Raw genomic sequence first — 12766 nt, forward strand, 5'->3', positions numbered from 1 at the left:
AAGATTCTATTCAAATTAATATGTTTTTTTTTGCTTTTCTAACTTAATTTATCCATAAATCAATACAAACATTTTAACTAGCGAACAATATGCAACTCATTTCAATTGAAACAATCATAATTGTAAGCATGGAAGTGTTTCCACATGTAATTTTATGACAATTTAAATTTAAACTGTCACTGTCACTGTCTTGTGTACGGCCTTGTAAACGAAGGCGCCAAATTCTATACATGAATGTTATTTTGTATTTTACTAATTTTAAAGTATTAAGGTCAGTCCTAAGTTCTTAGTCAGCAATAATTCGAATGCTTTAAGGCATTATGTGGATACAAATGTGATAGATCATGGTGAATCTCTAGCTTGTTGGCAGATATATTTTAAAATGCAACGTATTGAAGAACTTAAAATTTGCACATGATATGTAAGATATAAAAATACTATCTATTGTATATCTTTACTGTTGTTGTCTTTATAGTGATGTCAATTTGTTTGGACACTGTTTTTATCAAAGAAATAAAAAGACAAGCCGAACCTTTTAAAAATAACATAAAGCACAAGAGTAGAACTGTGTTAAGATGCAGGAACAATATTTTAAAGCCGAAGTGTGATAGAACTCTTAAAAGGAAACTTAAAAAGTATAAACTTAGAAAAGATGGAGAGGAAGACCAAGATATTATAGATGTGTCACAAACTTTTGTTACTTCACTAATCATCAAGTCTCCCAACACCGAAATGAGTACTGCTGCTAGTTTAAAACGCAACTTAAAACCATCCAGAGTCGAGCAAAGTTTTACTATGCATAGGCGAAAAAAGAATATAAAGCCTGAAGAGGTTGATCCAAAAACTGTAAGTCCTACACAACCACTAGAATCAAATAATCAAACAGATGCTTTTAAATTACTAATGGATTCTCGCAATAAGGTAATTGGATCTAATTCTCCAGGCAAAGAAAGGATATTAGATGAAAGTGAATTACAAGAAGTTACTGAAAGGAAAGAGCTCAAAGTTAGAAGGACTCTATCATTGAAGAAAATGGCCCAGGCTAAAGGAGCCCTACAGAAGCAGGAACGGGATGAATCTAGAGAAAAGTATGTTAAAAATGAAATGGCGAAAAGAGCTGAAAGGTTAAGAAATATGATAGCAAAACCTGATGCACATTCAAGTAAAAATATCAATAATAAGTCCGTCCTTGAGCCACAAGTAGATTCATTAAATCTAACACCACCTAAGACTGAAAATGGTGTAAGTAAGAAAAGTGAATCTTTAAAAATTTCTAAATCGTTCTCTAATACCAATTTATCAGATAGCTCTCTTAAACATAATATAACTAAAGAAGAAGTGGAATTTCTGAAAAAATTATCACCCTCTATTCGAAAAAAAGAAAACATGCTTTGTTATTTCAATGTAGTCACGAAAGAAATAGAATGTGAATCTGTTCTTAATGAAAATGATAGTGTAGATGAACAAGCAATTATTAAAGTGAAAATTACATCAAAAAGTAAAAAGAAAAAGAAACAAGAAAAAAATATTGCCGAGATACATACTCCAGTGTTGATTGTTAAAAGTCATGATAATGACACCCAACATGATAAATTATCATCCAAAGATATTGAGGGCAAGGAAGTTGTTAGTGACAGAAAAAAGCGTAAAAGAAAAAAACATGTCACTGAAAGTGAATCTACTAACTTTTCAGAAGTAACATCAACTGATTCCAGGCCTAAAAGAAATATCAAAAAACCAATTAAATATGAGGATGCTTTAGTATCAAGTTCGGATGAAGAATTCCATATCTTCACACCAAAAAAGAAAAAAGGCTCTGTAAATAATGTTGAACAACCAAAAATAACTAATAACGTACACACAATGGAAGTGAAGAATTCTATATCAAACAAATGTATAAAACAATATCCAAATAAAGCATCTACAAAAAAGAATATTCCCTCAGCAAATTTACCAGTTAAGAAGCCATTAAAATTAGCCCCAATATTTGCTCCAAAACCACAACTGACTGCTGAAGAATTAAAGGCTAAACAAGAATTTCTGCATAGTGGTATTCCAAATCATGTAAAAAAGAATAATAAGCAACCAGTTACTTGTACAACTAATAGCAATTGTTTTCTACCAGTGGTTCATATACAACAGATTGATCCAAATCATGTTACAAATTCCACCATACTTCCATTATCATTGTTACATTCCGATGATGAACCAACTATCGCCAACTCTTCATCTGATTCCTATAAAAACTTACTGACAATAAACACTGAGAATGAGAATTTAAATGTATTAGATTTTAAAAATAATGTTAAAACACTATTAAAAGCAATGAAGAACCTGTATTCAAAATTTCCTGTTTATCGTACTTATCATTCATTAAAAGCTAAAAGTAGAGGAGAAATTGGAGAAACACAATGTATTTATTTAGATAACAGTGTTGAAATAATCAATGGTATAACAGACACATGTAATGATAATCTAGATAAATTAAAATGGACAGATAAATATAAGGCAACATCAACAAAACAAATAATTGGGAACTTTGAAAGTATTAAAGAACTTAGGAAATGGTTAATTTCTTGGACTGAAAACTGTGTACCGGAACAAAAAGATTCAGATTCATCTGACTTTTGCTATTCGGATACTGACAGTGGAGATGTCAAAAGAATGAGAAATAATCTGCTCATACTAACTGGAAAGACTGGCAGTGGAAAAACATCCAGTGTATATGCTGTTGCATCGGAGTTATCAATCAAGGTAATTGAAGTGAATGCAAGTAGTAAAAGAACTGGTAAAATAATGCTCCAAGATTTACAAGAAGCTACCCAGTCCCATAAAGTAAACAGACAGATGGATGGCATTGATAATTCTCAGAAGTCAATAGATGTTGATTCTAACATATCACAGAATAAAAAACGTGGGAGACCTAAGAAGCAGACTCTTGAGAATCTGTCCCAGAAATCTGTCTCTTCAAAGAAAGACTCAAATAGTGAACCATTTTCAAGTCAAGAGAGCATGAGAACTGTTATGTCTCTTATTTTAATTGATGATGCAGATATAATTTTTGAGCAAGATGATGGATTTTGTTCTGCAATAGCTCAACTTGTGCATAGTTCTAAACGTCCAGTTATTTTAATTACTGAATCAGTGAATTGCCCCCACCTGCAAAAATTCTTGAAATACAGTCAAGTTATAAGTCTGCAACCTTTCCTGCCTAGAATGCTTGGGACATGGCTAGACATTATGTGTTTAGCTGATAGTAGCATTTGCTATCCTGGCTTAGGAGCTAAGCTTTTAGATTTTTTTAAAGGGGATATAAGAAAGACAATCAATTGTTTGCAATTCTATATGACATCACACAGACACATTTTAAAACGGGAGAATGCATCTCAAGGATATGATTTTATAGATGCAGGTGATGATGAAGCCTCAAGTATGTCATGGGCTGTTAATGAGGAAGTTGAAGATAGATTTGCAAGTTCTACTGCTATTTGTAACTCGAGTATTCAGTATTTTTTGGATAAACAGATAAATATACATAACCTCTCACCATTTCTTACATTTAACATATGGTGGAGTTTACCTGCATTTTTAAATTTCAATTGTAATGATTTAGTTACAGTTCATACAAAGGAAAATGAAAAAATAGGAAATGATGTATTGAAATTAGAAACAATATCATCAGCAATAGATACCCTTTCAGTTCTTGACTTGTTTGAAAATACTACAGCAGAATTACATGCTAATATAACATCCAAGCCTTGGTTCTCTCCTGAAAGTGCCAGTTTGATTGAGGGCGAGAATTTTGAATATTACGATAGAACTTATGAAATTACGCAAGATATTTCACAATTTTTAATGACCAGCAGCATTCAGAATGCACAAAGAATTTTAAAATGTGAACAGAGAATTGATGTAGAGTTTCCTTCTATGACTATGCAAAGGTGAGCTTTTTGTTGTCTTTGTTCTAAATGTGTGAGTTTTTGTTTATTTTATTAAAAAGAAGTACAACTGCCAGTGCTGTCTAGGTACCTAGGTACTAAGATAACCTAGTGTCATGTGTTTTCATGATTATCTATATATATAAAAGAAAGTCGTGTTAGTTACACTACTTATAACTCAAGTTCGGTCGAACTGATTATCTGAATATTAGCTGAAAATTGATGGGGAGGTATCTTAGAACTAGGAGACGGACATAGGAACTTTTTTATCTTGTGTGCATTTTTTTTATTCCGCGCGGCCGAAGTCGCGGGTAAAAGCTAGTTTGGTATAAATTAGGGAGTGAAAAGTGAAAGAAAAAATATTTACACATAGGATGATATTTTAGATTTTCACTTTACAACCTGTATTATTGTATATTTGTATTTAAATGGTCATGTATTTATTGAATTGAATTTTATTTCTTTCAGAGAACGTGACAAAATAATACATCGACATAAAAGCTTGACTCATTACTTGAACCCAGTAGCTGTGTTGGACCGTAAAGCAGTTGCATTGGACTACTGGTCAAGTTGTCGTAGTATATGCAGATCAGAAAAGACCAAAACAGATTTAAGTAGCAAGAGAAATAATAGATTCTGTCATTACCTTAAATCATTAAATATTTTGTGTAATAATGAGTATTTTGATAAGTTGGGTGACAGTTTATGTTTAGGTGAGAATCTTTAGACATATATTTCATTAAATTAATTTCAAATTAGTTAAATAATTTTATGGTTAACTTTATTCTGTTAATTGTTATATTACTCTGCACCTTGAGTACTATAGTTTGCACTATTTTTTATTATTTCTGTCAATTCAAACTAATAAGTAAAAATAAAATCTTCATAAAATATTTAAAACCTTAAAAAACTTTTAATAGATGAAAAGCTGTTTACTTTCTTGACAACATATTAACTTTCTACTAATTTCATTTCATAAATTAATTAATAATTTTTGTCTTAACATTCAGAGTTAAATTTTTAAAGGTGGGTATAGACTAGAGCAGTGTTGCCCAAAGTGGGCGATAACGTTCAAAAAGCGTTTGAAACCTAGGAGGGGGCGATAAGGGGCCCAAAAAATGGGGGGCATTGAAATTAATTAAAGTAATGAAATTGTGGTTTTTAAGTTTTAGGGCTGAATATAAATTAGAGGCGCTCTGAAATATAATTGATTTTCAAAGGGGGCGGTGAAAGAAATGAGTTTCACAATCACTGGACTAGAGCATTTACTTGTAACAAAATAACGAGCCGCTCTATGATATGTTGTTGTGTATCAATCACCCTTTCACGAACCAGACGTGCTTTGGAAACTATGCTTTTACCTGTATCATATCATTCGTTAAAACGTTACATTACATAGAAATGCTTGAGAAAATGCTCTAGTGTATATTCACCTTAAGATACACATATTTGAATGTATATTTCAATGCATATGAATTATTTAAAGCATCGTAATTTAGTTAAATTTAATTTCAGGTAATATTTATTGATACAGGTTCTAATTCGAGGAGAAAACAATTTGAGAATAATCAATATTGTTACTGTAAATGTAAATAAAATGAAATGTGACAAATTTTGAAATATTTTTATTTAATTAACAATCCAGGATATATATTTGATAAATAAAGAATTGATTTAATTTTTTTAGTACTTGGTACAAACAAATTAAATAAAAATATACGAGAGAGATTCGAATATTCAGTAGCTTTTTATAATAATAAATTATCGTTGTCATGACAATAACCAAGATAATGCCTGGAAGGTCACTTTCTCGATGTTTTAAGAAAATGATAAACATTTGAATGGTGTAGCATCCAGTCTAATCTAGTGACCCAGTTTCGAATATTGTTGATAGCAGAATACTAGAACTTTTGATAATGATGTATTTTCTAGAAATTTATACGTGACACATATTGGTACAATTGAAATCAAACTATTAATAACTAAATCAATGGATTAACACTATATGTTCCTACAACAATTAACGAATTAGGTCGGGTTCACACTGTGCATTCTGCTGTGAGACATCCAACCAATCGTGGAAATATCTGAATAAAGACACCATATCCTTATCTGAATAAAGTCTGTAATTTGGGGTCTCTAAAAGGTGTTCGGTAGTCATCGGACTTCCTCGACTGTCGCAGAACAATTCACCATGAAAACCCGAATGATGACGCATATCATTTAGTGTTAATGTGGGTAGATTAAATTTTTTGGCTTTTTATATACCCCTTCTTCTAAACCAAAATAATACTTAAATCATTATAAAACTGTCATAAGTGTTGCAGTTTTAATTTTTTCGACGTATTATTTTTTATTCTATATAATACAGGAAACTGTTATGTCACTGCAAACGTGCAGATTTTATATTATCATGCGTGTATGTATGTATCTAATTTGGGCATATATCTATTCTTATAATGAACATGATATATTTTAAAAATAATGATGTTTACATAACATTTATCTTGTAACTAAGCAGACCACTTCAGTATCTCAGAGGTAAAAAAGCCGATATGCTTTGACAGCTACTAACAAACGTTTATGTTTTTTTTTATTAGATAAGCTATAATAATTCTATTTTAAAATAAAATTTATTACCAATCATTACTGTCAGGTTACAAGGAATAAAGTAATATATTACTCGTGCGCAGAAGCTTTGCCGATGGCCTCATGACGTCACGCTTTAACTGACGGTACTGAGCCGACGACAAGGTGGGTGTAAGTAGTAGTAGTAGAGGAATAAAAGAGTGCAGTTTTATTAGTAGATAATTCGGTTTACGTTCACGCATGCCGTAGCGTTCGCATGCGAGTTTTCATTGGTCGAGAGTGCCCGCATGGGTTGGGTTTCTTTTACTTTTCCTCCTCTTTTTCCTTACTGCGTACCTCGTCAACTGAGTCCCCGCATGACGCTGGTTTTACATCGACCAGTTATTTTCATTAGTCTTTAGTGCCCCACTGCGTATGCGGGGACTTGCACGCATGCTGTGTAACGACCGAGTTATCGACTAATGAAATTATGCCCTTGTTGTCTATTCAACCAATGTAACAAATAGTGTTCGGTATAAATATAAAAAAATCATTATTCTCATTTTAACGTAAAATCTTTAACTTCCCAAAAGAAAGGTTTAATTCAAAAATATTATTTTGGATGATATTAATCAACTTTTCTTGTAATAATTGCAATTTACAAGGAAAATTTAATTTTATTAAGGGTTATTGACCTCTTATCAGAGATGTATAAGCCAGCGAGCAAAATATATCTTATAATACACTCAATATTATTTTCATAAAAATAAGATGGGATTTTTAGACATGGACTAAATATTTCATATTATCTAAAAATATTACTATTTAATTGTGAATATGTCATTGAACCTACATCAATGTTTATGTTTTAAACATGCTTCAAATTGTTAGTAGTCACGTTTAGATCGACAATTCGTTATCATAAGAATTTGTTTAGACAACCCTTAACCCAATTGGACAGACGCAGATTTACAAATTTTTCTCAGAGTCGAAGATTGAACTCTTCGTTCCAACTGTCAACCGTACGACTCCCTTCAATCTCTACGAAAAAATACCATTAAAATTCTTCATAAAAATACAATTTAATTATGCTACGCCTTCCAACCTCTACATGTATAATATACCAAAGTTGCTGATAGTTGCAGGAAAACAAGTGTATACATATATGTAGAAACCATATAAAAGGAGCACTTTCTGTTTATCAACCCACTACGGACGCAGATATCATCACTTCCTGTTGTAAGTGACCGGCTGCTAGTTTTCAAAAGGGCCCGATAGTCTTGAATATCAGTCGAGTTACGGCCAGGACTTTATTAATAGCATTGACTTGTTTACACCATGCACGCGAGATAACCGCATCTCACAACTCGATATTGTAATATTAATCTGTGCTTCTAGAAATATCTCGTATTCGATTCCTTCTGTTTATTCATTATAAATATTGTATTAAGTTTATCGCATAAGTGCTTAGAGAGAGAAAGTTTGATTGTTTTATCTGGAAAACTACAACTGGTAACGATGCTAATAGAATAAATAACTTGCCATTTCACAAATAAAAGTGCTTTTCAACAAAGTAGCTAATCCGCTAATAAAGGCGGCGTAGCATGCCGTAGCACTCAAGGCTCAAGAAAGACAAAAACTCATTCACTTGTTACTCGGAAGATTTTGCCAACCCTTCGTACTTGGTAGCCGACAGAAAATGATGGCCGCTTTTCATACGTAGGCGTACGACTACGAATCTCGCTGCCTTATACCGCTATTGTTCGTTTATAATTTTGGAAATATTGTTGAAGCCATTTTAAACAAAATGTTTACATGTAACATCAGCTATCAAGCCCGCCAACGTTGATGATAGTAAAATAGAGTGCCTTTCAGTTAACTTTATCTGCCTCTTAAAGGCAGATAACAATGTCTTGCTATAAATTAAACGTAGATTTCAATTTAACATTTCTATTTTTTCATATCGTAGTAATAATAATTAAGATTTATTACGGGAGATAGTAAGCGTTTATCATTTAATGCAAAATAAATATATAATACAATATTATATCAACTGAAACTATATAGGCACTGAGTAACCAGACGTACATAGTATAAGTCAATTATAAATATCAGTACATACAAGGGTCAAATGTTAAAAATGCGATTAAAGATTTTTACTTATTTAAATTGGTTTTGCGTCAATGCCTCTAGGTAATTTATAAGGCGTTAACATGATGGTTCGTTTCACAACGTAGTTGCAACTTTGTTTACTTTTAATGTTTATTAAATTGGGTAGTTATTGACTTTTCGATAAAATAATTGATGATATACATGAGCGATGAAGTTGCTATTGAAGGATGATTGAAGAGTGCTAACGAATATAATAAGCTCAAAATAATGAAATTAGTTAAATATAAAATTCGAGTTGTGTTCGGGTTTAATTTGGAACATAATACATAAATTGCCTAGTGGATAATTCTTTCAGAGATTCTTCTTAATGCTGAACTTGAAACATAGAGCTGGATCGGACGTGATCGCCGTGTATATATCTCTTATATATGTCTTTGTCAAATTAGGGCTGGGGTATGTTTGATATTATATATTTTTCACTAGTATTAAAAGTATGCTTATTTCTTATTTAACTGAATGTGAATGTATTTATTGAATGCTTTTAAATGACGTACATTTAAAGATACATGTACTTGTGCACATATTTTACGATATGTTTCAAATATATAATGCAGTTTAATTACATTTATTATCTATAACAATTACAATAAAATATTATCTTTGCACACTGACAATGCACTATCAAAGTGTAATAATTTGACACAAATAAGTAAAACCGATTAATATATAATTTATTTAAACTTAATTGGTAATGAAAAAAAAATTCTGATTGTAATTTCTAAGCGCACTTATGAACTATGAACGAAACAAAAATGTAAGCTTTCTCAAAAATTCTCAATAACTGCTTAAAAGTTGGGATTTAAATTTTAGTCGTCGTTTGCAAATTGAAGTAACGAGAGTAAAAATATCAGCATTGTCCTATTTCATTAATCTTAAATCTTTTATTTGTTTCATTAATGTCTTATTTAACATTAATGTAACAAATAAAACATTAGTTCATTCCGACGGAACTACAAAAACAATGTTTTAAAATATAAATAATAAAGATAGAGAAATTGAAATAAAGGAATCGCAGATTTTTATGTATAAATTGAAATTTATTAGAATTATCAAAATATATGTGCAAACACAAACTGGGTCAAACCAATCTAGTATCTTGAGCCAATCTCTCGAGTAGCTCATTAAATGTTTGTAGATGGTAATTGACAAAATCATTTGTTTAATTAACTATGTCCTGTATGTTTGTGTGTGTGTGTTATTTTTAGACTACTGTAAGTCTGGACCTAGTAACATTTGTAACTCACAAGATTGTAGTTTTTAAAGTAAACGACAAGAATTATAGTTATCGACGTGGGAATAAGATAAATACTTATGTTCATAAGTACTTTTTATCAGTCGCAATGCAAACGAGGTTGCCGATCCAGTGATTACTGGTCAGAATCTAGAACAATATCGAACTTATCGGTAATTACACGCCTTTAATCACAGTTATTATTTGTCAAATATAGATAGAAACCGAATGATTTATTTAACTAGCAATGCACCGCGATTTCACTCGATGTGTGTTCCTGAAAGTAGAAGGTTCCCCGGCTTCGTACGGATGAAAAAAATATTGCTGTCATTTTTTGTACTCGTAAATAAAGTTCTTAATTATAATATTATATTCAACTAGCTGTCGTCCGCGCGAAATTAAAAAAAGTAACCTATGTGTTGTTCCAGACTATGATCTACATCTATGCCAAATTTCATCAAGATCCATTGAAACTTTCTGGAGACCTACCCATCCCATCAATCCATCCATACAAATATTCGCATTTATAATATTAGTAAGATTTAAAACAATCTTCTTCATGTCTGATATTATTAGATTCACATACATACATAATGAGATTTGTACCAAAATTATATTAACTATATGAAAGTTCTATTTATGACATAAAATTATCCACAGATTATTTGTCATGACAATAAAATTTGTAAATCCCACATTAATATACTAGCAGCTCAATGATATGATATCGTACTTCATTTCAAAGAAATTTCTTGGACCACCCAGCAACACGGCAATCATTCAGATATCAGCAAAGCTCATATTTGCCGAAAGCGGTAATTATAACACAGAATATTTAAAAACAACATGTTTTTTGGCGATAAGCATAATATATGAGACTAACTGGTAGTAGTTGTAACTATAGAGTTTTAAGGCCGCTAAACGATCGGTAACACTGGCGCCGGAGTTGGGGTTATCGTGGGCGCGTGCGAGACGCCAGTCGGCGGCGACGCGGCGCACATAAATATGAAGTTAGTCGCCACTTGGAGCGTAGTCTATACGGTGTATTGAGCAGAAACAGTACGATGGTGCGAAGTGTACTGCGCGGCGATACATGTGGATACTGCAATGCGTGCGTGCGCATACGCCTGTGCGCCGCGCGAGGCAGGAGTCCTGAACCTTTGGAGTGCGCCTACAAGCACATCTTAGAGTCGTATAGTGGTGAAAGCCCCGTTACGAAGGCACCAGAATCCCCGAAACCTGTCTGTGCGTCCTGTCGATGGACTTCCGATGCCCAGTTCCCTGAAACACCGCCGTCACTAAGCGATCTCAGTACAGAATGGAGTTCCAGATCTTCCCACCGGTCGCGCACGCGCCGACGCAAGAGGTAGGCTATGAACGCGTGGACTCCTTGGTACGGCTACGAAGAGACGTGATATATTTTTTTAATTCACCTCCAGAAGCGATGAAGATCGTGCATACTGTCAATGATTGCTAGTCACTATGTTATAAATATTTGCTGATGTCTTATTACGTGTATAATAAATTATTTACTTTAAAATGAAATAAAATACTATAAAATATATGGCGTTTTATTATTTTTCTGTGATTTTTGTATTTTATCAACACGATGATTTGGAATAAAAATAAGTCGCTTATAAGCTTTGTCGTAGGCATTGCTTTAATTAGGCGGTAATTGGTTCGACTTATGGCCCCGTGATATCGGTCCTTATTGCCCTTGTTCCATTTCTAGATTTGATTTAGAAAAATAACTGTTAACTAGATGAAATCTTCTTCCGAATTTTCATAGTTAACAACAACTATTTTCTTAGATATATGTTGATGTATTTTCCAACCGTGGTATTCCATTTCCGAAACAACAATACAAAACCATGTTGTTACCTCGGTTATTTCAGAAACCCTTCGTCTGATGTTTTATATTGTCCATTTCGATTGAAAGCATAAATTAATTAAACAAAGGCACATGCAATTATATAAATGCCGGCCATTGCAATATTTGTTTTTTTTTTAGTTATTGTGTGAAAGTTGTGAGATAAAGTGAAATGATATTGTAAAATAACGGTAGTTAAAGTTGTTTAAGAAAAAACGTTTTAAAAGAAATATTAAGGAATTCAGAAGTTTTGGGGTAAATTGTAGTTTGTCTGTGGGTAAGAGTTTCGATTGGAATCCGATATAGTTGAATTGCTTTACTTTAATATGAGTAATACCTTCACAGTGGCCTAGCATGAATCACCCTGCAAGTGTTGATGTAACGTGCCACACAATTAAAATGTTTATTAAGTGGGATATAGATAGTAAGGGTATGGTCGCATAATAAAGTGTTGACGTAAATTGTAAATCTTTATAATTTTTCATAATATAGATTGCAAATGCATTTACGTTCCTTTGCGAAATATACGTTTATAGGTAATCGGTAATTGATCAATATCCAGTTTATAAATGTAAGATATAGGTTCGATTCTTGAAACAGGTTTAGTCGATACACAATATTGTATAATCTTTTTAAAGGCCCTAGACTAAGACTTGTACTGGATCCATTTTAATTTTAAAGCTATGCTACCGCATATACAAGTTTTCCGATTCCTTTGGGTTGCAAAATGCATATAAAAATAGGCCCATGTTTCTCCCGCATACATCAGCTACTTTCTACCAAAAGCCCCGTCAAAATCCGTCCAACCGTCTCGTAAATACCTGAAACAAACGCGGACTTGCGGACAGACAGGCAAAATATAAAAATTGTTTTTTTTTTATATATAGCCTCATTACAAGGACAACGTGTTATTTTAAACCAACTTAACAGAAGAGCATTAATAAACTCTAATTTCATATTGAACTGAGTTTGCTTATTTTAAGAAAG

The 12766-nt window shown here is 32.3% G+C and overlaps 2 protein-coding genes across 2 annotated transcripts; both read left to right on the forward strand.

Moving 5' to 3' along the window:
• Positions 1-200: 200 nt before the first annotated feature.
• On the forward strand, positions 201-5480 carry LOC106719209 (ATPase family AAA domain-containing protein 5). Its single transcript, XM_014513489.2, has 3 exons — positions 201-3941; positions 4407-4651; positions 5454-5480. Exons 1-3 carry the CDS (start codon positions 478-480, stop codon positions 5465-5467), a joined length of 3723 nt encoding a protein of 1240 aa, XP_014368975.2. The 5' UTR covers positions 201-477; the 3' UTR covers positions 5468-5480.
• Positions 5481-10902: 5422 nt separating this feature from the next.
• On the forward strand, positions 10903-11412 carry LOC123721494. The gene has a single exon (XM_045680307.1). It carries the CDS (start codon positions 10974-10976, stop codon positions 11277-11279), a length of 306 nt encoding a protein of 101 aa, XP_045536263.1. The 5' UTR covers positions 10903-10973; the 3' UTR covers positions 11280-11412.
• Positions 11413-12766: the final 1354 nt, after the last annotated feature.

The sequence above is a fragment of the Papilio machaon genome, chromosome 12, assembly GCF_912999745.1.
Source record: "Papilio machaon chromosome 12, ilPapMach1.1, whole genome shotgun sequence".
Classification (NCBI taxonomy): domain Eukaryota; kingdom Metazoa; phylum Arthropoda; class Insecta; order Lepidoptera; family Papilionidae; genus Papilio; species Papilio machaon.

Bases quoted from the DNA above. Each gene is read 5' to 3' on its own strand.
- LOC106719209 (XM_014513489.2), top strand. From the start codon at position 478: ATGTCAATTTGTTTGGACACTGTTTTTATCAAAGAAATAAAAAGACAA. The intron at 3,942-4,406 runs GTGAGCTTTTTG...TATTTCTTTCAG, and splicing joins CCTTCTATGACTATGCAAAG to AGAACGTGACAAAATAATAC.
- LOC123721494 (XM_045680307.1), top strand. From the start codon at position 10,974: ATGGTGCGAAGTGTACTGCGCGGCGATACATGTGGATACTGCAATGCG.